General features: G+C 45.0%; 2 protein-coding genes across 11 annotated transcripts in view; both read right to left on the bottom strand.

Annotated features, from left to right (window-relative positions):
• Positions 1-6,507, bottom strand: part of SLC23A2 (solute carrier family 23 member 2) — a 116,466-nt gene extending 109,959 nt beyond the window's left edge. For 6 of the 10 annotated variants that reach the window (XM_039525022.1, XM_039525013.1, XM_039525014.1 and 3 more), the window contains exon 1: positions 1,878-2,000. The gene's annotated coding sequence lies outside the window, so the exon portion shown is untranslated. Of the gene's footprint in view, positions 1-165; positions 183-969; positions 1,051-1,877; positions 2,001-6,453 lie in introns of those variants that run through there. The other 4 variants (XM_039525016.1, XM_039525023.1, XM_039525018.1 and 1 more) reach the window with 3 other exon arrangements.
• Positions 6,508-19,503: 12,996 nt separating this feature from the next.
• TMEM230 (transmembrane protein 230) lies at positions 19,504-26,796 on the bottom strand. The gene is made up of 4 exons (XM_039528088.1): positions 26,646-26,796; positions 23,259-23,386; positions 22,329-22,451; positions 19,504-20,899 (listed from the first exon to the last, which is right to left on the bottom strand). Exons 2-4 carry the CDS (start codon positions 23,355-23,357, stop codon positions 20,759-20,761), a joined length of 363 nt encoding a protein of 120 aa, XP_039384022.1. The 5' UTR covers positions 23,358-23,386; positions 26,646-26,796; the 3' UTR covers positions 19,504-20,758.
• Between the last annotated feature and the right edge of the window lie 1,196 nt (positions 26,797-27,992).

Here is a 27,992-nt window from a genome sequence, read left to right as displayed (position 1 = left end):
AATGAACACAGGGCAGTTTGTAGTTTTTTTTTCCCCCACACACACATTAGCAGGCTGAGGCAAACTTCAGGGCGGAGCCTAAGGTTCATCTCACCTGGCTAACTCCTGTTAAGACCATGTGTGGCAAAAGTGAAAAGGAAAGAAATGCATCAGATCATTCATTACCTTGTTTTACACTAATCTAGGGACTTCCCCTTTCTGCCAGAACATGCTTGCAAAGTCTGTGATTCCCCTTCAGGCTGTTAACTTCTGGTGCCTGAAGAACCACCCTCAAAAGCAGATCCAAGGCTGTGTTAAGAGTTTATCTTCTCTGACTAGGCTACAACAATGGTTGTTTCAAAATGAAAGGATGGGAATATAAGTGAATCCTCCTTTCTCTGGCTCTGTATTTTATCTTTTATAGAAAAATAATCACATACACATAGAAAGCTATGCTACTTGCACACACTATGCTGGGCATTAACTGCTCTACTTAACTTTTAGAAAGTGAAATGTAACTGCAAGCTAGGACCAAGCTTTGATGGTGGAATTTGATTGTATCTGTGTCACTCATTTCCAATAAAAATATTTTAAGATAAAGAAAATGCATACACAAAACACACATGGGAGGGAATGTGAGGAACATGGGGCTCACAGGTAAAAGCCACAGAACAAATGTATTCTTTTAGCTGTTCCAAATAAACCTGAAAGCATATCACGAGAGAGGGATCAGACAAGGGGGAGAGGGGTGGAACCCAGCCCACCCCTTCAGAGCCATGTGAGAATTAACCTGAATTCTTCACTGGTTTACAAGCTTACCCCCTGCCACCCACTTGGTGGCAAATAAAGACAGGGATATAAGTGGAGGAGAAAAAAACAAACACACCACATTAAAAAAAAACACAAACACCTTTTTGGCCTATCTTTTTTTTTTATTTATTTCCTTTTGCAAGATAAAGGGATCCTCATCCCATGTACTTAGTGCCATACCTGCACTCTAGACAGCCAGCATGACAGCCCAGGCCATGCTATTCCTGATGCAATTAGCTCGCTCTGCCCTTCTGGTACAGGCTAGGGAAGGAAAGCTGCAGCTAAACATGCCAAATGGGGACCCCAGCTCCCAGACAGAACATGGAGGAGTGATCACCTAGCAGGAGCATGGAAGAGAGATAACACTGAGCACCAGGAAGGGGGAGAGTTTATACCTGACCTGAGGAGCGGGTCACCCCCCAGACACACACAGGGAAGAACAAGGGGGTGATGCTGAAAGCAAGGAGAGGGTGGCAATGGGGGTGGGAGGAATGGGGCTCATTGGCTATGGAAGGGGTGGGGGATTATCCCCAGGCAGAGGATTAATACAAAGCGGGGGATAGCGAAGGAGGAAGATGGGTCAATGTCACACAAGATGGAGCAGGACGTTAGATGGGGAGGGGGCAGTGCCAGGCAGCACGGAGGGTGGGGGGGCAGAGCCAGGCAGCCAGGGGGCATTGCTAAGCGGGGGGGCAGTGCCAGGCAGCCGGGGGGGCAGTGCCAGGCAGCATTGCTAAGCGGGAGGGGGGGCAGTGCCAGGGGGCATTACTAAGCGGGAGGGGGGCAGTGCCAGGCGGCATTGCTAAGCGGGAGGGGGGGCAGAGCCAGGCAGCCGGGGGGGGCAGTGCCAGGCAGCATTGCTAAGCGGGGGGGGCAGTGCCAGGCAGGCAGAAGATCCGAGCTGACTAACCAGCCGAAGGGATGGGGATGATGAGGCAGCAGGGGAGCGGGGTTAGAGGCAGGGCTGGATACTGGGGGTTACCCCGGGGGCTGGGGATACACCCGCAAGGGGGCGAGGCAGGCAATGCCTGCGGGGGCAGCCACTGGAGGATAAGGCGGGGGGGGTGGCCCGGCTCGCTCCCTCTCACCTGCCATGGCAGCCCCGGGGCGGCTGGAAATGGCGCTGGGGGGCTCCGGCTCCGCGGTCTCGGCAGCGGCGATTGCGGAGGCCGCAACAGCAGCGGCGGGGCCAGCCCGGGCACGCGGGAGGGCGGCCCCGCGCGGCTCCGCCCCGCAAGATGGCGCCCGCCAAGGCTGCGCCCCCCCACCCCCATTTCCTGGGCCCTCCGCGGGGCGGGTCGTCGCCCGGCTGCCCCCTCCATCCCCCATGTCCCATGCGGGCGCCGCCCCCTTCACCCCAATCCTCCCGTGCCCCCATCGCTCCCCTCCCGTCCCAGCCCATGAGCCCCTTCCCCAGTTTGCTCCCCTCTGCTCCCCAAAGGCCTCTTCCGCCCCCTCTGCTCCCTACGCCTCTTCCCCATTCTGCCCCCCTCCACCTTTGCCTCCTTCTGCTGCTCCACTGGCCCCTGCTCCGCCCTACTCTTCTCCATCCCTCGTTCCTCTCCTCACCCCCCTGCTCCCCTTCCCTCTCTGTCCCATTCCTCCTCCCTCCCCTGCTTTCCTTCCCCCTCATTCCTCTTCTGCTCCCCAGTCTGTTTCCCCCCACTGCTTCTGTCCCTTCCACCCCTCATTGTTAGCCTGCTCCCACCCCTGCTTCCCCAGCCAGCCCCGCCCTGGGTGCATTATAGCTTGGACTGTCACTGCCCTGGTTTTGTTTCATCAATCACATCCCCTCTGCAGAGGTCTGAGTGCTGGGAGAAAGGCACACACCCCTGGCCAGGGTGCTTGGTGAAACATTTCCCTGTATGCAACAAACAAAGTAATGTTTTGTGGGAAGTTCACATACACACAGGGACATTGTGTATGCATGTATGCACCTTTTAGGGACATTTTGGAAGATAACATCCCAAAAGAAGTGAGAGTAAGGGTGATACTCGCACCTTTTGAGCCATTTTGTGGGGCACGCCTATCCACACCCCTTATGGAATATTTTTATACCAGGTTTCTCAGGATTGGTTTGCATGTTTGTAAACTGTACAAGGAACTCAGACCGTTTGCTTTTCCTCCACCTATTATATCTCTATTAAGATTCCTTCTGTCTCCCATAGAGTTGAGACCCATGGTTCCTACCCTCCTGTGGAACATTGAGACCCATGGTTCCTACCCTCCTGTGGAACATAATCAACCCTTTTCACCCTTAGCATTTCAGCCTCCAGTCATTGTACAATAGCTTCCCTAAGTGCTGAAGAATACCCCACCTTCTGAGCATTCTGCACTGACAAGTACATAAATATTATTTAAAAAAAACCTTGGGCAAAGTATTTACTCAAAACATCAGCAACATTTAAATCCAAACTTCTCTGAGCTTCTGTTTCTCCTCCCACCCTTTGTCTTACTTGTCCATTGTAAGATCTTCAGAACAGGAACTAGCTCTTGCTGTACATATGTCTGGTGCCTAGCACAATAGGGCTCTGATTTCAGGTGGGGGCTGCGGCTACTGTATTGCTGTAATACAAATAGATTTTGTATTTCTAGTCTTTGAACATAAGTTTAAAAGAAAAACTGGTACCTCGTTACTGTTGTAACTGGCAGGGCCGGCTCCAGGCACCAGCATTCCAAGCTGGTGCTTGGGGCGGCATTCTGCAAGGGGCGGCAGTCCCTGTTGTTTTGCCCCCAAGCAGCGCGCCGAATTGCCGATGTGGATGGTGCGGGCAGTCCATGTGCCCTTAGGGCGGCAGGCGCATTTCCGCGGCGGCGGCAATTCAGCAGCAGCTTCTATGTTTAGCTGTCCGCGGCGGCTTCAACTAAACATAGAAGCTGCCGCCGCGGAAACGCGCCTGCTGCCCTAAGGACACACGGACTGCCCCTGCCGCCCGGGGCAGCAATTCGGCACGCTGCTTGGGGCGGCGAAAACTGTAGAGCCGGCCCTGGTAACTGGCACTCTATAAATATCTTATGTAGATGGCAGTAATTAGTTACAATAGACAAGGAGAAGCTATCTTGTTAAAGCAGAAAACAAGGAGTCAGAATCCTGGGTTCTGTTCCCAGCTCTGCCAATGATGCTTAATTTGTCTATGCCTTAGTTTCCCCACCTGCAAAATATTACCTACCTTAAAGGGATATTGAGAGAATATATGTTCTTTGAGCCCTATGTTGCTGGCACCACTCACATGTTAAGGGTTTGCTGGAACAGAGACACACATGGTAGCAGGACACACAACTCTCAGTTGTCAATACCTGTAATTTATTGCAAGCCACAGGGTATTTGATGTTTATGTTGAAGCCGCAGTGCCACAAATTAATCTCATAATTTTTGTGGGGCCTGAGTTGTCATTTTCAAACCCTTGGGTTGTCGATAGTAGGAGTTGCACTTTGTCAGCCCTACCATCCTTTGCCGATTGCCACGTCCAGGTTGATTATATTTAAGTGTCCTAATTACACCTCTACCTCGATATAACGCTGTCCTCAGGAGCCAAAAAATCTTACCGTGTTATAGGTGAAACCGTGTTATATTAAACTTGCTTTGATCCACCGGAGTGCGCAGCCCCCCCGAGCACTGCTTTACTGTGTTATATCCAAATTCATGTTATATTGGGTCGCATTATATCGAGGTAGAGGTGTATTATATCTTTCTGATTAGGTTTGATGCTGTAGATTACTGTAATGATTTACTTTTTGTCCTTTAAAGTATATAGTCCTCATCTCAACTTGCTGAGATGCAGCTAGTTTTTTAAACCCTGGCTTATTCCACTGTCCTTACTGTATTGTGGGAAGTCAGTAGCTTGTCCTCCTGCAATAAAATTGCGATGAAGTGCAATCTGATAAGTTTACGGTGGGTGATCTACTGTCTCTAGTGATCTTCGACCCTGTCCTGACTGATTCGGGGCTCTCTCTTGAAACTTCAATCTTGCTTATTTGATTCAGGTGCCTTGTTGCTATTACAGGAATCCAAGTCACTAGGAAAGATTCTATGTTCCCTAGGCCAGAGGAACCAACTCCAAATCCATTACATCATTGTGCCCAGACCTGCAATTCTGTGTTGATCTTGCAGCCCTCTGCCTTAACACTTATTGTTGGTACAGAGGTCATACACTGAGCTGTTTACCAGGTCTAACTCCTACTGCCCCACATAAAGAGGTTTTCATTGAATCCCATTAAAGCTCTGAGCTGATTTTAAAATCTTTGCTCTGACAAGGCCTCTTGAGGGCTAGTGAATCATTTAGTTCCACATTCACTAGGTCACTCCCTTTGTTAAGCCCATGAATGGCTTTCAGTTGTACCAGATGGAGACACTGTATAGTAAGGAAAACAGGAGTACTTGTGGCACCTTAGAGACTAACAAATTTATTTCAGCATGAGCTTTCGTGAGCTACAGCTCACTTCTTCGGATGCATAGAATGGAACACATAAGTCATGATGCATCTATGCATGTGTGTGTCCACACACACATTATGTGCCCTGCTATAGAATGTGACCCTTCATGTCATAGAATGCCCAGCTTTAACTCAAGCCTATGTTACTTCTTTAGAAATGCAGCTTTTACAAGGCTGAAGGCCTTTGCTTGTTACAGTAGATTAGTATGGAGCCCTGGTATAAGAGGCATTTTAGAAATGCAAGATTGATTGATTGAGAGTGAGGCAGTTTTGCAGGTGGCAGTTGCTTCTAAGGGAAAGCCTGATTGCATGTATTTATTGATGCAGATTTTCAAGTTTCCCATATTGACTTCTTGTGCTTGGAAATTGCTGGCATAGAAAGCTCTCTTCTCCTTTAGTATTTGAATTTAGGGTGGGAAGGATAAAGAATTTGGATTTATGAATAAAACATGTAGTTTTGCCATCCTCACTTATGGAGGAAAGTGGCAGAATTGGATCCAAAGGATCCTATTGAATTCGTAGGTCAGGTTCATATTTAGCAAATAAGGAAAGCCAGGGATTAGGAGGATAGCCCCAAAAGTAAGGGGCAAGAGTGGATGTTTAGTGCTCTAAGATGGACATAGCTAGACTCCCTGGAATTACATGTTTGAATCCCACCAGACTCATCTTTGTTTTTCCTAGATAGATTAGCTGTCTTCAAGTTGGTTTACTGTGTTGCAATTTTTTTAGATAAGACCTTGAAAACTGAGTTCCTGTCTGAATATTAAAGACCCTCCGGCACTATCACAGGAAGTGGAGCTTTGATGGCCCCAATTTCCCTCTCTCACTGCTGTGTAATATAAATGCAAACTAATATGCTATGATTATTGGAAAATAGAAGTCCATGTTATAAAACTATAGCAAAGGACAGTGAGCAATTCATGTAAGTGTAGTCAATTTTTGCCAAACTCAATCACCGGACCATAAACAGCTGGGAAGAGTTATAGATCTCCTCTATGTATCCCAATAATAGCAGCACATCTAAAGGCTATAGGTACAATTATTGTAATTAGTCAGCATGCAAACATTTGATATTGAGGGACATAACACCACTTTGCAATTTTCTTCATGCATGCACATCTAATCTATTTCTCTTTGTGCATGTCCAATACATTCATTAGCATGCTATTTGGGTCAAATAGGCCCAGAGACTCTTAACTGTCATTTCAGTGGAAGTTAGCAACTTACATACCTTTGAACATCTGGGCCTAGGCCCTTAGACCTCACCCAAGGATGTAAGCTTGCTTGTAACTCTTCCCCATAGCACCTGAATGAAGAGAGGATGCTGAGCTTTAGGCCTTGTCCACGCTGCGATTGATTAATACCATGTTCCAATACATATCCTAATCCAATACAATTATAACCTGGTGTGGTTTCTGCCTGGATATTACACCAGACCAAGTTCAGGGACAAGGCTGTAACAAGATTACTTTAATATAGTTATAACGATGGGTAGGACACTATGTGTTGTAACATCATGGCTTTGGCGGGAACCGTGTGGGAATATTGCAGTACTATGAGAAAAGCTCTTGTTCCCGGAGTCCCACCCTGACCAGCACAGGATACCAAACATCCAGCCTGGAAAATTACACCACAAGCAGCTCCCAAGATGCTGGACCTTCCACAGTTAGGAACTGAATCCCAGCACCCTGATTCCCACCTTTGTTCTAATCACTCAGTATGCTTCTCATATGCAGTATAAATACCATACGGACATCTAGTAATGATCAGAAAATGCATTTGAGCAATTCATATATATTTTTAGTCAATTTTTGCCAGAATGAATCACTGAATCCTAAACATGTAGGGCCCAGTTGTAATAATTGGGCCTACACATTTACACCATTTGTAAGCCCAATTGTGGAAAAGTGGATAAGTTTATAAAGTGTCACAATAGCTAATAACAATGAATGTTGATGGGGGGAAAGTGCGAAAGGAATCAAAAAGCTGAATTAGTCCAAACAAGAAGGCCTATTAATATAAGTCAAGGACTGTGTTAAAATTATGGCTGGTAAACAAGAGAAGCATAGGACAAAAAATGAATGGACCAAAGTAAGAGTCTGCCTTCACTGGCCAAAACTGTACATTTTGCAATACTGCTGTACGCCTTTGACCAGAAAAAGGCAGCTCAAAACCATGTCATAAAAGCCCAAAGTTTGCCAGGTCACAGAGTGGCTGATAAGACCATATGCTGTGCCTGTGGTTTTCCCAGCAGAGAGGTTGCAAGAGAGTCCACGCCGGAGACAGAAGCTGCACTTTCTATCTACACTATTCTTTGTCATCACGTTAAAGTTTGACTCTGTTTTCTAGAACGGCAGCTCCAGCCCATTTCAACTAATTTATTTTTTCCACAAAAAGCACAGCTCTTCGCATCTAAAAGACTGGCAACCAAGGGGATTTTTCCTTATAAAAACTTTGCAGCTAAAGGGAAAGTGGGATATGGTTCAAATGAAAAACCTTACTTAATATTTTACAAGTCAAATGCTTTAACCTGTTTTGTTCTACTTGGTCTCTATCTGTAATAGAAGGTTAAAAAGTTGTTAATCGTGTTTGCCAGAGCAGCAAGCAGGCTGAGGTCTCTGTATACCAAACCCTGAACTGTGTTTAAAAGTGTTTAATGATGGACTTACAGGGTCATGTTAACACCTTTGACTCTTTGGGCCCATGCATTAATTTTGATTGACAACCCCAATGTTGCAGTGAACTCTGTGTGGTCAGACCCCTGTACCCACACCCAGCCTGAACAGGTTCTTGAATGTGGTGGCTATAGTATGCACAAGGCCTTAGTCAGCCTGGTTTTGCCCATCTCTGGAACCAAGGAGTGCAATATTGCCATGATATTCTGAACTTAACATTTCGTAGTACATTCCCAGGCAAGTCAGTCTATTACTTTGTTTGTTTCTCCATGCCACTTGGTAAGGACACTGCTATGTAAGGTCAGGGTTTTCTTGTGATGCAGCGAGTATCTTACCGACATAAATTTAAAGGCTGAGATATTTTTGGCAGTCATCTCCATTGTTTATGCAGCATTTCCAGTTTAAACTCAAGTATCACCTCGTTCTGGGACAAACCTGTTTTTCCACATGGAAAAAAAAATAGAAGGAAATAATCCTAACCCTAATGACCCTATTAGAAAACACTCAATTACTTCAGGGCATGAAGGAGGTCAGGAAGAATCCCCAACAAACAGGTTGTTCTCTAAGGTGGGGTTTCTCGAACCTTTCTGTGAAGCATCAGGATACTGACTGGATGAGTCACTGGTTTGATCTGGCATTGCAATTCTGATATTCTGTGTCCATTTAAAAAAATCTGCATGACCAATTGTGTCATTTATGTGACACAACCATGAAATCTGCTTGGAAGTCACAAAGTCCTGGATAAGTGAGAAGAGACTGGATGCATTGTCCAAGGCTAGATTGTATTCCTGAGCATCAGCATGTATGTGTTGTACTTACTTTGGGAATAATCTCTGGTAAACACTGAATTGGGTGGAGAGTCTACAATTCTCTGTTCCTTTAAAATTAGATATAGGCTGAAAGCAAAATACCAGCTCTGGACACTCTCAATGTGTAGATAAGTCTGGATCTGGATTCTATAGAGGTTCAAACCAAAAACCTCAGTTCCAAAAGTCTTTGGAGAAGTTTGTTCTGGATCCCAATTTTGTAGCTCAGGTTCAACTCGCCATCTTGAGTGATACGTTGTCAGAATAAGGTTAAAAACCCAACTTGCACTAAATAATCTCTGGAACTCACATCCACAAGATATTACTGCGGCCAAGAGTTCAGCAGGATTCAAAGGATTGGATACGTATATGGATAATGAGAACATCTATAGTAATAGGTTTCAGAGTGGTAGCCGTGTTAGTCTGTATCAGCAAAAAAAACGAGGAGTACTTGTGGCACCTTATAGACTAAAATAAATTTGTTAGTCTCTACGGTGCCACAAGTACTCCTCATTCTATATTAATAGTAGATAGGATAAAGAAAGTAGAAATTTAAAACCAGCCCCCCGTTGAGAAGGTTACTTGATAACTTACCATCAGTGGGCTTTTTGCTCCTTCCTCTGAAGCTTCTTGCACTGACTGCTGGTGGAGACACAATATTGGACTAGATGGACTTGAGGTGTGATCCAGGAACATAGCAATTACCAGATTAAAGAGACAGACGAGGCCGTAGGTTAATTGATTTGTAGCTAAAGAATGCTATATACCACCACCTAGTGGAAAACAGGTAGCATCATCTTTCAAATTCCCTAGCTACCAGAGGACACAGTAAATATATTGTTACCCTTTTGGGGGCAAGTGTTAGGCTCTGTCTACACTAGCGAGTTTACAGCAGGACAGCTGTACCGATGCTTGATAGTTCTCAAACATTTTAAAATGTGTATGTGATGTACTTCTTTTTTGGTAAATCAGGACTAAACCCTCAGTTTTCCTCATCTGTACAATGGGGATAATATGACTCTTTTTTCAGGGGTGTTGAGGAATAGAATCATAGACTTTAAGGTCAGAAGGGACCATTATGATCATCTAGTCTGACCTCCTGCACAATGCAGGCCACAGAATCTCACCTACCCACTCCTGTATCAAACCTGTGTCTGAGCCATTGAAGTCCTCAAATCATGGTTTAAAGACTTCAAGATGCAGAGAATCTTCCAGCATGTGACCCATGCCCCATGCTGCAGAGGAAGGCGAAAAACCCCCAAGGGCCTCTGCAAATCTGCCCTGGAGGAAAATTCCTTCCCAACCCCAGATATGGCGATCAGCTAAACCCTGAGCATGTTGGCAAGACTCACCAGTGAGACACCTAGGAAAGAATTCTCTGTAGTAACTCAGATCCCACCCCATTTAACATCCCATCACAAGCCATTGGGCATATTTACCACTAATAGTCAAAGACCAATTAATTGCCAAAATTAGGCTATCCCATTATACCATCCCCTCCATAAACTTATCAAGCTTAGTCTTGAAGCCAGATATGTCTTTTGCCCCCACTACTCCCCTTGGAAGGCTGTTCCAGAACTTCACTCCTCTGATGGTTAGAAACCTTCGTCTAATTTCAAGTCAATAAAGTTTGAAATGCTACTACTTTTCAAAAATCATATAAAAAAAAAACTTTAAACATTAATTAATGAGGCTTCAGGTAGCAAGCCTAGATAGATAAGCCAAGTATTGCTACTACTATTTTACAGAAAGGTAAACAAAGGTTTTTGTTAAATGACACACGCTCAAGGTTACACAGTGGCAGAGAGATAAAAGAAGCAAATCAGGATTTCTGACTACTAGTCCCCACTGCTCTTGCCATGGTAGAGTTGGGGGCTCAGGAGGATGTTGCTTCATCTTTGCATAAACTATGGGATCCCGCAAATGGGGACCATACTCTGACGCATTCAATGGTATTATTGAAAACAGAATCAGCCCCCCAAATTCCCTCAGTAGCTTTTTGGCCTTTTTATGATAAGGCTGCTCGGAATGCACTGGCAAAGCAATACAGATCCAAATATGGTCAGTAAGGAGGGGAAAGTTACAGCAGTAGAGGACATTTACAGTAACTAATTAGATGAGACAGCTCATTCTTTGGATGAGTAGCTGATTTTCTTGAGGCTGACATATCATCTCCTGTATTTCAGTGCTGCAATCAGCATTTGGGATGTAGCTAGCTGAACAGGGAATGGGCCCATACTGGGGACCCTTTCTGCAGTTCTTGGGGTTGCCTTAACTCCAGTGGAGGCTGCAGTCTACAGAAGTAAAGGATTGCTCTTTAAAGCCCTGCTCCTGCTCCCATTAATGTCAATGGAAGAGCTTTCCTGGATTTCACTGGACGAAGGGTCAAGCCCTAACATGCTGTATAGATGATACATTCATTTTGAAGTAATTTTTCCATTTCTTTCTAATGCATGGAAAGAAGGAACCTTTTCCCAGTGCCTTCTGTTATGAGCATGGGAGCTCTCAACCTGAAAGTGGGTAGTCTGGGTCAGTATTAACTTTAAGCATGGGCTTAAGTCCTACTTAAAGTCAAAGTTGAGCATGTACTTAAGTGCTATGCAGAACTGGGACCTGAATACTCATCAGCCTCAGACCCATAGTGAAATCATGTTTTTCACAGAACTTCCAAGTAGAACAACAATTGGGATGTTAACAGTCTTAGACTTGGATTCTACTCCCATCCAAACAGTTTCACCCTCTCTTAGGGCTGGTCTACACAGGGCGGGGTGGGGAGGATCGATTTAAGATACGCAACTTCAGCTATGTGAAGTCGAAGTATCTTAGTTCGACTTACCTGGCCGTCCTTATGGCAGCAAGTCGACTGCCGCGGCTCCCCCGTCAACGCTGCTTATTTCTCCTGACGAGGTGGCGTACAGGCAACAATTCGCGGATCTATTTATCGCGTCTAGACGAGACACGATAAATCAATCCCTGATAGATCGATTACTACCCACTGATCCGGCGGGTAGTATAGAGGTACCCTTTGTTTGCTATATGTGGATTTCACTGTTGTAATAGGAAAAGTATCAGAGACAACTCCACTCAAGTGCAGTCTTCACAAAAAAAAAAATTCAGCCTTAAATTGCTTGTCTTATACCAGGATTTTTAGAGGCATCCAGTTATTATCAAAGTGAATCAAAGATATTCTAACAAAATCTACAGGGAACTGACCTATTTTGACCAAAAGTTGCGGGCGGGGGGAAGAACAAAGTGGAAGGGGATGGTTTCTGCTCTCATTTACACCAGTAACTGCAATCTGTTGAGTTTCTTCAGCAAAAGGAATCACACTGGAGTAAATCCAGAATGAGCTGAATCTGGCGTAGGGTTATCAATAACTCATAAGATCTCAACTCTGATGTCCTTCTGTTGAAAGATGTAAAGAAATCTAAGGCAGATAAAGAATTCATCATTAAACCTATATACCCTCTGCATGAGAAGCCATGTGGTCTAGCGATTAGGCCGTGGATTAGGTCTAGGCCCAGGGTCTATTCTTGGATCTGCCACTGACTTGATGAGTGACCTTGATCAAGTCAGAGGGGAAAAAAATAAATCAAGATCAGGACTTCTAGCCCCCTAGTTTTACCACTAAGGCAACATTCCCTTTGGTAGTTTGTGGGGTCTATGGAATAGGAGTCTGTGCCTCTGTTTCCCCTCCTACCATTTGTCTTGTCTATTTAGACTATAAACTCTTCAGGGCAGAGATTGTCATGTATCTGTACAGCACCTAGCACAGAGGGGTCCCAGTCTGAGTTGGGGGCTGTAGGCACAATGGGAATGCAAATAAAATATTCATCTTCTAGAGAGGTCTCACTTTTGAGACAGTTTCCTTACTGCATCATCAATAACCAACAAAGACAAAAATATGGTAATCGGAAAAATGTTTTTTAAAGCTTGCATGTGTTGCTAATAAGATCGTTAAAACCTTTTTAAAAATTCTAGGATAGACCAGTGACTTGATGGGGCTATTTTTATTTAAACTCAATATTACTTTAAAAAAATAAATAAATAAATAAATCACAAGCTGCTTGGGAAGCCTTTCACATAGCTATCACAGAACAGATTTTAAAGGGCCTGGTGCAGCAAATCATTTAAACATGCCTGTGACTTTCTTTAGAACTTAAACACGTGCCTGAAGTTAAGTGCTTTGCAGAATAGGGACAGAGGTTAAGCATGTGGTTAAAAGCTTGGCAGAATCAGAGCCTAAACCCAGAAGGGCCCACTATGATGATAGAGCCTGACCTTGCTCCTAGAATTTCACCCAGTAACTCCTACGTTCAGCTCAATAATTTAGGTTCCCCGGACTGGTTCTGTCCAACCTGTGATATTACCGCCAAGGAGCAAGATTCCCATTTAGGAGAATGGCTCAGGTTTGAATGGCACTAATATTTGCACACAGGCATCTTTATATCCTTCCCTGGTGACTGATGGGGCTGGCGTCAATTGAAACTAGCAAATATAATAAGTCAGCATGGGAACATTAAAAAAAAAAAAGCAATATCTTGCCCTCCTTTGTATTATTTTATCTCGCCATTAAAAAAAAAAAAAAAAAAGCTCAGTAGATGTTATTAGTTTGCTACCCTCTGAGTGACCATTTAGGAAGACGACAGCAGTGCCGGAGCTGTGAAGCATAAATTGAAATCTAATCAGAAAGGACAGGATTGTTGTGCCAAATCATCCTTGTGTGTCCTGCAGGTTTTTCTGTCCTTATTTATGCTAAGCTCAACTATGGCTATAAAAATAGCAGTACAGCGCTAAGCCTCTCAATGGCAAATATAGCTGAATTTGGCTAATTGCAGTCGACAGGAACGAAAGCAGAACTCCACCGCAGGGGCTAATCCAGGGGTCGGCAACCTTTCAGAAGTGAGTCTTCATTTATTCACTCTAATTTAAGGTTTCATGTGCCAGTAATACATTTTAACATTTTTAAAAGGTCTTTTTCTATAAGTCTATAATATATAACTAAACTATCGTTGTATGTAAAGTAAATAAGGTTTTTTAAAATGTTTAAGACGCTTCATTTAAAATTAAATTAAAATGCAGAGTCCCTCGGACTGGTGGCCAGGAACCGGCCAGTGTGAATGCCACTGAAAATCAGCTCATCATAGGTGCCATAGGTTGCCTACCCCTGGGCTAATCTAAGCTTTCTTTCATGCTAGGTGCCAGAAAGATGCTGTAGATTGTACTAGGATTGCGAAAATAAAGCCCTGCTAGAGAGTAATTTATATTTATAGGGCAGTCAAAGTGCTCCAGGTGAGTCACAATATTATTTCTCTTTCAATTCTATGGAGGTTTCACACAAGCTAAACTATAGTATTTAGTACAAAGATTAAAGGCAGTTACAAATCTATAGGACAGCCAAGACCCCTGCCATCAACAACAACCCCTGGAGCCTCAGCCCATCCAGCCATATGTTAAGGGCTGTTTTTTTCAAACAAGCTCAGCACTCACTTTTCAATCTGACCTTTGACAGGCTAGAACAGCACCCACTTACTGAGAGCCCCCCCATCACCAATGGTACCTCTGCAGGGCCTCACCTCTGTTTTCTCCTTCATTGGGCACCTTAAACCACTACCACACAATCCAAAGGGAAACTCAGACATCCAATTTATTCAGTCCTCAGGTACATGCCAGCCCCTGCAGGCCCCAACTCAGCTCAGCGTCTCTCTGTCCTTGAGGGTGTTCCCAGTGCTGGATCACATTGTATTGTTTCTACAGAAGCCAGTCCTACTCCCTGCAGCTCCTTCTTCAACCCATCTACACTTCCCAGGTTTCTTTTTACTTGAGCAGCCTCAGCTTCCTACGAAGCTTCCTCCCCTATCTCACACACTTTTTCCACCATCCTCTTCCTAGCAACCTGCTGCCTTATATATATGGGGAATCACCTGATTCCTCTCAGGTGGGGCTCATCAGGGCTGGTTTAGCCTGGGCGCTCCGACCCATGGGCCAGCCACCCCATCACAGAGAGTAACAGATTGAGTGTAATCTATTGCTCAAGCACTTTGAGAGTCTCGCACAAAAGGGGCCGAGTCATGCAGGGGCGGCTCCAGGCCCCAGCACGCCAAGTGCGTGCTTGGGGCGGCAAGCCGTGGGGGGCGCTCTGCCGGTCACCGCGAGGGTGGCAGGCAGGCTGCCCTCGGTGGCTTGCCTGCGGAGGGTCCGCTGGTCCCGCGGCTTCGGCCTGCAAGCCGCCGAAGGCAGCCTGCCTGCCGTGCTTGGGGCGGCAAAATGCCTAGATCATTTAAAGTGAAATCTTTCTCACTTTTGCTACTGATTTCCATGGGACCAGGCTTATGTCCCTACAGCTGGTCCAAAATCCCTCTTGGGGAACTGGTGTGATGCTCCGATAGCTTTGCTGCAAAACTAGAGTGCGTTCAAATACCGCTGAGGGTTTACATCCCTGTAACAGCTGGTGGGAACTTCTGCATCTGGCGTAAAGAGTTTCCATTCACATTAGCACCTGCTACCAGTGATGCTGGAGTAGATGCTCAGCAGGGAAGCTGTCAGACAAGAGGATGAGGTAGCCACTCTGGGAAGCACCACAGCACCTACCACAAGGCTGTTCAGGGAGGCGGGAGGGCTAGCAAAGGTCCTGCAAAGAACATGGCATTTAAACTAGTTAAATCCAACAATGAGGAGAATTTAGTGCCCGTAGCTCCAACCACATTACTCTGGATATCGGGTAATAATTCTTGCCTCCCTCCCAACCTCTCAGTTCCTCTCAGGGGTGAGTTTTTAATTAGACTCTTCCTTGGAACAGGTCCAGGACCTGAGAGCTGGAACACCGAAACCAGCTCTGAGGAAACATAACCTCATGCTCTCAAGCAAAAGCATTATCCAAGAGTTATTGATCAAGGAGATCATCCATACGGCTTCCTGGGGCTTTGCTCTTCTTCAAAGGAGTCTGTTTCCCTTTCCCACTTTTGTACCCACTCCTCCCTAAACACTAGAAAATGCACTGTCAGGAACATTTGCAGGGGGACAGATTGGACAATCTAGTACAATTTTACTAGACTGACATTTCTATAATTCCCCTCAAGGCCCCTGCATAGCATCAACCAAAAAAGGGACACTCTTTGGGGACCCTCTGCACTCCCACTAGATGACAAGAAGGGAATCTGCAGGGTCCAGGGTGAACCAACTCATAAGAACATAAGAACTCACCCCACGAGATATACCCTCCCATTTGACAGCAAACTATTCATAACTACTCTTTGAGGATGGCCTTTCAACCAGTTATGCACCTACCTTATAATAAATTCATCTAGACTGCATTTTCCTAAAACCCAGGACCTCCTATTTGGCCTTTCCTACAGCTTCTCTCCATTAAACCATCTACTTCTGCCAGATTTTTCCCCTGGGATGCTGCCAAGTGCCTCTTATAAGTACTCCTCCTGACCCATCTCTCTTTCATTGAGCAAGCTCTCTCTTATACAAAGCATTACTTCCAAACTTTCACATGACCCGTCAGTGACTGGACTCCACCCATCAGCCAGAATCTTGAAACAGAGTGTCGGATCATGGGTCTGTTCCAAGACCCAGGCCCTGTGTCACAATCTCCCTCTTTGTTCTGGCACACCCAAAGACACACAAAGAACCTGAGTCAGCAGCCTCTGCCAGCCCAGGGAAACTCCCTGGCAGAGCACAGTTGCCAGGCTGGCTCATTATTTCTAAGCTTAAATGAAAGCATTTGGCTCAGCTCTGCTATCTGAAAGGACTTCGCTTCTCCCTACCAAGTGTTAAAAGATTGACTTGAATTATACTTGGCATTTCTGAGCCTGAAGCTGCTGGTGGCCACCTCTCTCTCAGCTGGTGTCAGCTGTGTCCCTGCCAGGAGGAAAAGGCCTTGGTGCAGTCTGGGAAGCAACTTCCTAGGGAACAGGATACAGTGTCAGGGCAGAAACATGGCCATTTTTATGGATTGTGGCAGGAGCAGCAGAGAGGGGAGATACCCAGAACCTGGGTCTGGATCTACCATTGACTGGAGTCTGGCTGCGTTCAGGCCCTGTAGCTAGTACATGAGGTCAGCACTCCTTCACCAGCACCCGCCCCTACTGTTACCTTGTCCCCATTCCTTCTGTTGGATTATTCCCATGCTGCACATTGTCTAAAATTATATCTCCTCTTAATGGGGGAAACAAGCATCTGTATTACTACAGCATTGTATCGACACTGACATTGCTATCCACGGGCATTCAAAAATTATGAGATTGGCTTAAAAATATTATAAATGTGGAGTGGCTTTTCTTTGCCTCCTGGTTTCTGAGCCTTCAGAGAGCACTTCGGTCACACTGTCAAGCAGGAAGGTCAGAAACTCACTTTTTATGTTACATTATACACAAGCCCCCGTGTATAATCCTCACTTTCGCTTTAAAGCATCTTCTTCTCTCTCCTCCTCCCTCCTAAAATGTAACTTTCACCTGCCATGTCAGATACGGACATAACGCTGACTCATTGCCTGGCGTCAGCTGTCACCTTCCTCCCTGGACTTGGCTCTCACTTGATGGATTTCAGCTGCTCCCAGCCACTATGTAGCAACTTCTTGGATGTGGCAGTGACATCTGATTAGAGAGCGAACAAGGTCAGGAGCACGGGAAGGGTGAAGCGCTGAGCCACCATGACACAGCACAACAGAGAGTCATGTGTATATTTCATTTCCTTCCAAGGGAGGATGGATTAAAGCAGCAGAAAGGGGGAACTGACTTCCTGCATTCAATCAATCCGTTCCCTTGGCCCTAACACTCTGGGCACATGCAAGTCACTCAATTAAGGACAGTGCAGCAACCCAGGGAATAGAATTTAAACCCCACAAAAAGCGTGTGAGGGAAAAATCAGGACTTGGAGGTTAGCACAGAACACAAAAGTGTTCTGGGGGAAAAGAGAAAGGGAGGCAGAAAACCAGCAGGAACTTAAAAATGAGCACTGCTGTCTCAAATCAAACTGCTATATGGGAGACATTTGCCTGGAAAAATTCTCACCTGAGCCTCAGCACGTGTGTAGTATGCACTGGAAGTGCTACTTTGCATGGGAGGAGCCCCTTTCCTTTGAGACTCTCACATCCACCAAGTCTCAGCTCCCGCCACTGCTGGTTGATAACTACGTGCATTGCCATCACCATGTTTTGGATCTAGGGAAACAGATTGAAAGGCCACTATCCCCTCTACGACACATGGAACAACCTTGGGAGTTAGTGACAGCTGCCTTTGCTTACCCCCCCTCTTAAATAATCAGGCCATAAATGACCTGCCCACAGCTACACACTGGGCCTGTTCAAGACAAGCACAGATTCTCTATTGTAGCAGCCAGAAGTTGTTCCCGCCTGTAACTTATGTGGGTGCAGTAAAGGCCATTTGGCATACAACACCAAGTGACCAGAGATTTTTGAGTGCCTTAATTTCTGAGTTCCCAACTTGACACACTAAAGGGGCCCCATTTTCAGAAAGCACATGGTACCCAAAGATGTAAACAAAAGGAGGGGGGGAGAGGCACCCCAAAAAAGCACTAGACAGTTTTGAAAATCATGAGCCAGGAACTCCCTCCTCTGTGTCTGTCTCTGGACAGGACCCTGGTCTGGGGACTGTGTTCTACTGAAACACAAACACATATTTGCCTTTAAAAAAAAAAAAAAAGTAGTACTCCAATTGCCTGGTTTAGAAGAACAGGTTAGACAAACACCCATCAGAGATGGGCTAGGTATACTTTAATCCTACCCTAGGATAGGGCGATGAACTGGATAGTCTCTTGAGGTCCCCTCCAGTCCTACATTTCTATGGTTCTATAGTTCAGTCGCTTCCTATTTTATATATTCAATCTATTGGTTGTCAAGCCATGTACCCTGTGGCAGCTTCAGGTAAAATGGCTCTCTCTCAGAGCTTGATCCCAGGGTATAGTGCTCCATTCTATAAGGTAGGTGGAGGCACGAGTCTCAGGAATAATATGTCCTGTTACATTTGGTTAAGCCGATTCTCCAATTACTGATTTTCATATGTGTTTGATAACTGCTTGTGCAGCCCCTTGATACTCTCGGAAGATGCTTCTTCTATAAACATAGTTACCATTCAAGAGCTGGCATTGAGTTGGATGGGAAGGTAGAGACCAAGCTATTGATTCCAGTGTTCTACTCACGATGGCCCACTCATCTGAAAAAGCTTAGCCTCCACATTTTACGCTTTGATATATTTCCACAGTTCATAACTCCTTATGGTAAATAAATCCCATTCCTGCTCCCTCTGGCTTCAGCAAACTCCCCGATTCAGGGTCTGGGCCCTGTCCCCCCCGACCTTGCTCACTATGGGAAGCAGTTCAGGCTGCATTTACAAGCTGTAAACCTATCGTGTGGGAATGAGATGAGAAACACCAGGAGGGACTAGAGCCCCTCCTGACCTGTAAACATACAAGGGTCGGCCTCTCGGTCTCTCACACAAGGACTCCAGGAACTGATGCAATACATGATGTATTAACTCTAGGCTTCCCCCTCCCGCCACCTTGATGATGAGCGCTGGGACTCAATACACCCTCCGCCATTCATATGAGCCCAGAACGAAGATGAAGCTGCTCAAAACCCCATCCTGGCAAACTGCTGCTCACTGTCTCTGGCAAATGACAGCATGAATAATGGAAGAGGAGGCAGTAGGCAATGGCAGATCCCATTGAAAGCTCAATCTAGGTACCAAGCAGACTTACTCCCAGCAAGTTTGGGAACCATTTTTATTGTATATGAGCATCTTTGGATTTAAAAGAGACATGCCTATGAACCATACATGGACTATAGTGGAGTTTATTCATATTAAATGCATATGCTTGAATTTTACATTACAATTTCTCATTCCATACTTGCTTCTTGGAACACCCAGTTCAATTACACCTCGGAAGCCACTTTGCTCTTATTGACATCAAGCAGGAATCTACCAGTTGTCCTCAGTTTCTTGTGAATCTCCAGAATAATGAACAACGTGCAGCTAATAGAGCAATACAAGCAGATAACATGTGCAGCACTGTCCTAGATTTTCTTTTTTATATGTTTAGGGTATTGTGTACAGTACAGGGTTTAGATCTAGGGCCAAGTGACCTCAAATACACATATAGACAGATGAGTCCAGTCTGCAAAGTGGGGATCTGAACTTCCCTAATGTTCACCAATATTCAAAAAACAGAATTTTAAGATAAGAAAATTCAGGTCCAGGGCCCAGCTTTCAATTCTTCATCCTGCCTCTCCACAGAGTTTGTTTAAAATCCTTCATTAAGCAAAATCTTAAGTCGTCCTTATGAAAGGATGACCCATAAGCTTTAGCAAAATTAACCGTAGGGTGGGAAGTAGCTGGCACTCAAGGAATGTGTTGGTCAGGTAAGTGGACTTATCAGACTGACAGGGGTTCTTGTATGGCAAATACACCGTAAATCACTGCGCGCACATCCAATTTCCTCTCCCATTTGCATCAAACTGGCAAATGGTCAGCATTCCAGATGCAAACCTATGATGATGAATGATGATGCTGGAATTATTTTGATGATTATGCAGCAGTACAAAATGAGATGTACTATATTTGTTTGCCACAAAGATCCTAGCTATAGCTTTGATCTATTTGAAAGACAATACATGTTCTACAATACACTATCCATTAGAAATATCAATCTCTTTAGACAAAAATTATAACTTCTTTTTTTCCCTTAAATTATATATGATTCATCTGGCCTTTGGACAACTGCTCAGCTTGGCTTGCCCAAGAACTTCCCATTAGAAACAAGAAGAGCTCTTCGAACAGTAAATGCTGTGCTTCATCTAATGTTGCACTCATGTCTCTCAAATTCATGTTAACACCAAAAAAATATAAAATAAAAAAGCTGGCAGTTACTCAATAAAATATTTACAGAACTAGGAAATTGCATCCACTGATAAATCTACTTAGTTTAGGTTCGTACATGTTCCATCTTTGATAGCCAGGGTCAAGTTAACTAACGTCTCTTCACACGAAACTCATTACAACTTGAGCCATGCTTCCTGCTTCCAGAGTGCGTTTTAGTCATCAAAATCTGGAATGTCATCGTAGGAGTAACCCCTGTAGCCTTTGGAAGCATAGTATGCGATGCGCAAGTGATAAAAACCTGGTAAGAACACCAGGATTCCAATGATCAATACTGGGATAGCTCGGTCTGTTCCCTGGAAGAGAGAAGCAGAGAAACAAAAGAAAAATAAATAAATAAATACTCAAAGCAAAGGCTTTGTAACAGGAGCTTGCCTCAACTGGTGTCACACCCTGATCCTGCCTCACTTTCCCTCCTTGCCCAGACAAGCAAACCACCATATGCAGGGCTTTGACCAACTCGGCCCTTGTGGAGCCTGGTTTATTAACACAAACTAACTCAATCTCTCGGCCTTCTTCTCCTGGACTTTTAATTCCTTCTTAAGGATTTGCTTCTGCCCCTCACTATAGGTAACTCTAGTCAGACCTATCCATCCAGATGAGAGGAGGAAGAAGTTGTCCCTACCAACCAGTGTACACTGCCAGGCCCACTCCAGGCTCAGACTCTCCAGAGGCCTCTCCTAGCTCCTGACTTTCCCCTCTCTGACCAAGCAGGTTACCATCATGTGACGTCTGACCACTGGCCCAAATCTGTCATCCTCTGGGAGGCAGATAACTAGGCCCAGGTGGAGTTGAACCTAACTGTCCATAAAGGCCAGTTCACTCTGTGTCAGGCTTGATTTTAAATCCCTCTAGACCAGAGAAGCTCTGATTTCATTAATGTTTTATTTGACAAGGCACAGGGGAGGGGAACTATTGTTAGTTCTCATTAGGTTTATATGGCTCCTTTTCCAGCTTGGAAACATTACAACTTGGTGATGCATTAAAAACAAAACCAAACTGCCAGCCACAGGCCAAGGCCTGCAAACTTTGCTAAGGTAAAACTCTCCCGGGAACTGGCGTTGCACCTGAACAAGGGTCAAATCCTGCAGTCCAATCTATTTAGTGATCAGTTCATCTACTTCCAAAATGTAGCCAACTCTGGAGTAGTAAGCAGCAGCCATTATTGAAGCAACACGACATAACAGCTTATGAATAGAAGGAGAAGACTACTGTATCCAAGTGGAGTGGCAGGCGCAAATGTAGCCACTAACTACCTTGAGTGCAGCTTAAATGCCTAGATGGGCAGCCAGAAAAGATAATACTACAATTGTATGTACTACAGTTTGGCCAGCACATTCCTTCAGAAGGGCCATGAGATCTTGAGTCATGAGCAGTGATCAGAACCTTAGCTTGACATCTCCTCTGAAAGACAGCAAACCCAGCACTCCCAACACCAAAATCGGGTCAGTACTGGTAGCTGGCAGGACATCTTTTTCCTTATCCAAGCACAGACCAACCCCACTCACGCCTAGCTAGAAAACGCAGATGGGATTACAGCCAAGGGCAGCAGGGCCAAGGGCAGCAGGGCCACTGGCAAACGTTATCCAGGGAGAAAAGCTCTCACTCTGCCTACAGGCCTTGGCAGTGAAGTTCCATATTTAAGACAAACAAAAGTTGGCAGGAGTTGATTTTTTTTGACACTAAACACAAACCATATTTTAAAAAGATATTCAGCCCACTTACTCCTTTGCTAATGTATCCTGCGAGGAGAAGCGCTCCTATGACAATCAGAAGAGTGCCAATCATGAACAGCACAGTGGCCAGTGCAATGGCCTTGTAGGGGATTTTGGGTGGGCTCCTCTTGAACTGCAGGGAAGGCAGATATTAAATGGCATTAGAACGTAGCACATCTTCCTGTCTTTGGTGAGCGGGGAGGATGGCGGCACTCAGACAACGCAGAGAAACCGCCACAGGGGTCTTCCCTAGCCGTGCGGATTGCGAGAGCAGCAACATCTCGGTCCTACCAGGTAAGCTCCTCAGCGCCTATCGGCTCAGAGGAGCTCTGCCCACGTAACGCCCCGTTCTTTCAGGGTGAGGATTCATATGCCCTTGTTCCCAGATCCGGCTGTAGCTCAGATTTCAAAGTGTCAGTGTCTGTTCCCTTCAGAGCTGTCATTCCACAATGGGGTCGTCTCATCCCCCAAAGGAACTGATATAGATCTAACCTTCTTAAAATAACCAGGATCCCAGCTCCAGCCCTGTGTCCCATCCCCGGGGCTTTAAGACACCTTTGTCCCCTCCTGATTCTGGGCTGCACCAGGGGTGTAAGCAGGCCTCACGGCTGCGCGAAGTTACGATAGCCTCCCCAATGCATCCATCACAAGCCTGAATGGTCGTAGCTGTTTGCACTATGACTGCATTCCCTCTGCTGGCGCTCCTGTGCGCACGTGGAGCATAACACAATGGGACACATGCACAACCCAGGGGGATTCTTCCTTGACTTGCTGCAGGCTGTTTAGATCCCTTATACCTGACCAGAGCAGCACACAGGGGCCAGAGAGGAATCTCATCCCACCATATTTATGGAGGTCAACAAGAAACCAAGTTCAGAGCTGTGGGATATTTTTGTCACCCAAGAAAAAAAGAAGAAGTTTTCCTGTTTTCCCCTTTTACCTGCAGATCAATATAACCATCGTCAGTACTGGAAAGCTTGGAGTACTTCACTTTGCTACTGGGGATCCCAGCAGTTAGATTAGTACGTGATGGCATCATAACAAGGAGGCCGTGTCATCAGCTATAACCTGAAACAGACAAAGCTATTGCTTATAGCAGCCTAGACAAGAGGCAGTGTGGTAGAATGCAATGTTTGAACTTTATTAAAAGGTTAAATATCATTTCTAAAGAAACAAGTTTCCTGACCTACGTTCCTAACAACACTTTAACTCATTATTTAAAAGAAGCAAGCAAGCAAGCACCACACCCCACACCTAGCATTTATACAGCATGTTTCCATCCACAGGTCTCAAAGTCCTTTACAAATGTGAAGAAGCACCATTATCCCCATTTTACAGAGGGGGAAACTGAGGGTACATCTATACTACCCGCCGGATCGGTGGGTAGTGTTCGAAGTATCGGAGATCGATTTATCGCGTCTGGACGCGATAAATCGATCCGCTAATCTACGCCCGTACTCCACCTTGGCAGGAGGAGTAAGCAGAGTTAACGGGGGAGTTGCGGCAGTCAACTCGCTGCCATGAGGACGGCCAGGTAAGTCAAACTAAGATAATTCGACTTGAGCTACGCGAATAGCGTTGCTGAAGCTGCGTATCTTAGTTCGAACCCCCCCCGCTGGTGTAGCCCAGGACTTAGACACAGAATGGGGAAGTGACAATGACAGTGCAGAGAACATAAAGATGATCTGCTGCACAGTGAGTTGTATAGTGGGATATGCCAGCTCCCTTAGACATGTAATTCTTTCCCCCTCATTTATGCTATTTGTCCACTCTTTATACCTCACTCAGCATAGGCCCTATTCAGTTTCACTAGCACAGCATGGCAAAGCCTAGGTAACGAATACTACAAAGGAATACTGAATTCCACAAAAACCTGGAACTGTTTTCAGTGGAATTTGAACTATCACCTGTATTAGGGTTTTACAAAGTTTTGTTGTTTTAAGAAACAAAGCCTCAGAAGCTGTTGCAAAATGGAATTGTCTGTTCCTCCAGACTGCTCTATCACAAGACAGGCCAAACACAGACAAGTGGATGGAACAGGCCAATAGGGAGGAGGAGGAGGAGACGATTTCAAAACAGGAAAAGCAGAAAAACAGAAGTCACAGCTCCCTGTTTGCCTACCTAGATTAGATCTGCGAAGGAGGTGATGTTCAGTGCTTGAGCTTTATTTAGCCAAGCCACACTTGCACCCTGTAATTTCATCTTGCTGTGAATCCAAGCCCTGTGGTTTTCTTGCCTGCAGTGACACCCTGACAAGATTGTACTCACTAGGCTGGGGTATCTGGCTTTGTTGTACAGCTGATGGCCTTGCTTTCTAGGAGCTGAAACCTGCGTTTATCCTGCCATCGATGCCTCTGTAGCAATACACAGGAGGCGATGTCTAAGCTGGCCTGTCAGTAACCCAGCCATCAATGCATCCTGCCACCAGAAAATCTCCTGGAAGTCTGAAACCCAGGATAGCTTAGCTGTTCCTTCCACAAGCACTGCTGCTAAGGACTCATATCCAGGTCTCAGGTATCTGTGGCTCTGAAGGAATGACTTCAAACCTGCATCAGTCTGCATGCACTTTACAGCCAGTGGGCAGGCCCATATTTAAACAGCATTTATAGGATACCATGATGCTCCAATACCGTTTAGTTGATAGGGGAAGTGCAGTTCACTGCACAAAGGCTTTTACTGCCTCTTTTATTTACTAAAACCAGAAAAACTTGAAAATATGTTTGCCCACTAAGTGTATATCCTGATTCCCCAAATTCCTTGGGGGAATTCTGCCCAGCTCTATAACCTATTTAACAATATACTTTTTCAAGCTCTCCCTCCCTCGAATTGAAGGAGGGTTCCCCTTTCTTGAATACAACACAACCCCACCAAACACTGTCAGCAGGCCTCTTCTTCCCTGCAAACTTCAAACCTTGCACAACTGGTAAGTCAGAGGTACTCTCTGCATGTATTGTGCATATGCTTTGATTTAAAACTTAAATCTGGAAACTCTAGCTGTATCCCAAAAGGGAGAAGGAATGAATGGTTAGTTCGTAGTAGCAGGCGGCCAGTAACATCTTAGCCATGGGCTCAATTCAGTATTTTGCTTCCTTTATGGACAAAGCAGGCAGACAAAACACGTTTCTAATTTCTGCCGCTACTGAGGCTAGAGATAACCCACTCCTCAGACACTTCACCTTTGGGGCCTGTGTCCTCATCTACTCTCAACGTTCAATGAGAATTGCCAGGAAGTGCATGGTATTGGCAGATACCGCATAAGAAATACTTTGCGTTGCATTAAAGCCTTTTGAGTATATCAAAGCACTTTTATATACACTAAGTAAGTCCCACACACATCCATGAGCTAGGTATTATCTCCACTTTACAGGTGAGGAAACTGAGTCACAGAAGTGATTTACACACCAGAAGTCTGGTCCAGACAACTGGACAAAACCCCAGATTTCCGGACTCACAGTCCTGTGCCGTAACAACTTATTTCCACTGAGAGTAAAGTGGGCCCGATTCTGTGTTGACTTGCCCCAGTTTTACATCAGGGCAACTCCACAGTCTTTTCTGTAATCACATCTGATTTATACCAGTATAAATGAGAGAAGAGTCAAGGCCTGTGTGTTAATGCTGATAACTGTCAATAAAGTGGAGACTGAGAGCAAGTCATTGAAACTCTCAGAGCTAGAGTCTTATGTGCTCATTTATATCAATGTCAATCTGGAGTACCTCCACTGTAGACAACAGATAAACTCGAGATCTAGAATGGGCAGTGTCTAGCTCACTATCTGCCCTTCTTTACAGCTGAAATCTGTTTGAAATCCAAGTTTTCTATGATGTTTAGCCACCTTCTAAATACCATAAAAGTCAGTTGATTTTACTTTCAGAATAAAGCTCAGGATCACTGACAGATCTGACAGAACCCACTGCCCCACCAGGATTGCTTGTACAAGGGGAGTCTATCCTGGCCTTGTCAGAGCAACAAACTCTTTCTCAGTCGTAACCCTGATAAAAAGGGGACCCCTTTAGAAGTTTTAAATTCTCACTAATGTCACAAACTCCATCAAGAGATCCAGAAAGCCCGGAAACATCAACCTCTAGGAAGTTTATCTACTGCTACTTTAAACAAACATGGATTAAGTGTTCTGATGAAATTATTCTCTCTACTAACAAGAAGAATTCAAAAGGGGGCCGTTTATAAGCTTATCTGGAATACCATGGCTCTGTCACTTGGTAGCAGATCAAATCAACCAGTTCAGTGTGTGTACCCTAGAGATGCAAAATATCAAGCTCTTAGCACAAAGAAACAAAATAAAAATTTCACTGCAACAGTATTCTGTACCTGTTGTTCAGGCCCATCTCTCCCAGTACTGCTGTGATGCCTCTCTGCCGCACCTATTGCAAATCAACCCAGGAAGTTTATGCCCCGTGACAGTCATTTCCTTCCAGGTTAAGGCACTAAACCTCATTTTGATTTGACTCCATTTGTTTTTCTAAAAAAAAAAAAAACACCAGCACTTGATTGGTAGCTGAAAGTGGAAGCTGATTGGACAGGTTGTGCTGCGTGCCAGCTGCTAGGACTCTGTGTAATATGTGTCACACGAATAGGACAAGCTGGGGCTTCTCTGCTGAATACAGAACTGTCCTGTGTGGGTTGGTGAGTGAGGGGTATCTCAGTAGAGATATTTCCAGACAGTTTTTTCGTCAAGCATCTTGGTCTTACAATTAAGGATTCTGCAGTGTCCTTTCATGAGGCATTTATAAATATCTCATTCATTTTTTGAATGGAGATCTTACTCACAATTTGTGTCTCAAGATTGTAAAATCCCAGATATGCTGCCTGCAGAAGCTTTCAAAATTGGTCAATAAATTCAAAGGGCCACTCTTAGTTATTTACAAAGTGTATCAAATAACTTGCATTGATACAGCACTTTTCAACCCAAAGGGTTGTACATACATGATACAGGTTTGTACAACACATAGACCCCCCACACACCAAAAAAAATTGAAGCGGTCAAAATCATGAGCTGCTTTTTATAAATAAGAAACGTGGGGACCTTTCTATTTGCCATCTGGCGTTTCAGCTTTTAGGGTTCACACATTCCAAATTTTATCCCCAGCAAGAGCAAGAAGCTTACTTAAACAAACAGACAAACCAACCACCACTAGGGCTTCTAGGTGCTAGTGATACAAACAATAATAATAAAAGGGCTAGATCCAGAGATTCCTTCAACCATCCCAAATCACAGATATGTTTAGGATGAGGCACAATAGCTGTATAACTACACAGCATGACTTCACACATTTAACACAGGAACTGCAGTGTCACCAGCACCTGTAACTTTATTGCAAGTTTTGTGTTTTTCTGAAGCATTGGGAGTTGTACAATTGTGTGTGTGTGTGTGTGTGTCGGGGGCGGGGGAGTGGGTGTTTGTTTTTTAAAGTAAGCTAGCTCTTGGTGGAGATAAATGTTGGATTGGGGAGGGAGTGGGGGAGGTTTAGGTTGGATATTAGGAAACACTATTTCACTAGGAGGGTGGTGAAGCACTGGAATGGGTTACCTAGGGAGGTGGTGGAATCTCCTTCCTTAGAGGTTTTTAAGGTCATGCTTGACAAAGCCCTGGCTGGGATGATTTAGTTGGGGTTGTTCCTGCTTTGAGCAGAGGGTTGAACTAGATGACCTCCTGAG

The sequence above is a fragment of the Mauremys reevesii genome, linkage group 2 (genome assembly GCF_016161935.1).
Source record: "Mauremys reevesii isolate NIE-2019 linkage group 2, ASM1616193v1, whole genome shotgun sequence".
NCBI lineage: Eukaryota > Metazoa > Chordata > Testudines > Geoemydidae > Mauremys > Mauremys reevesii.
This window is presented reverse-complemented; position numbering and strand designations above follow the sequence as displayed.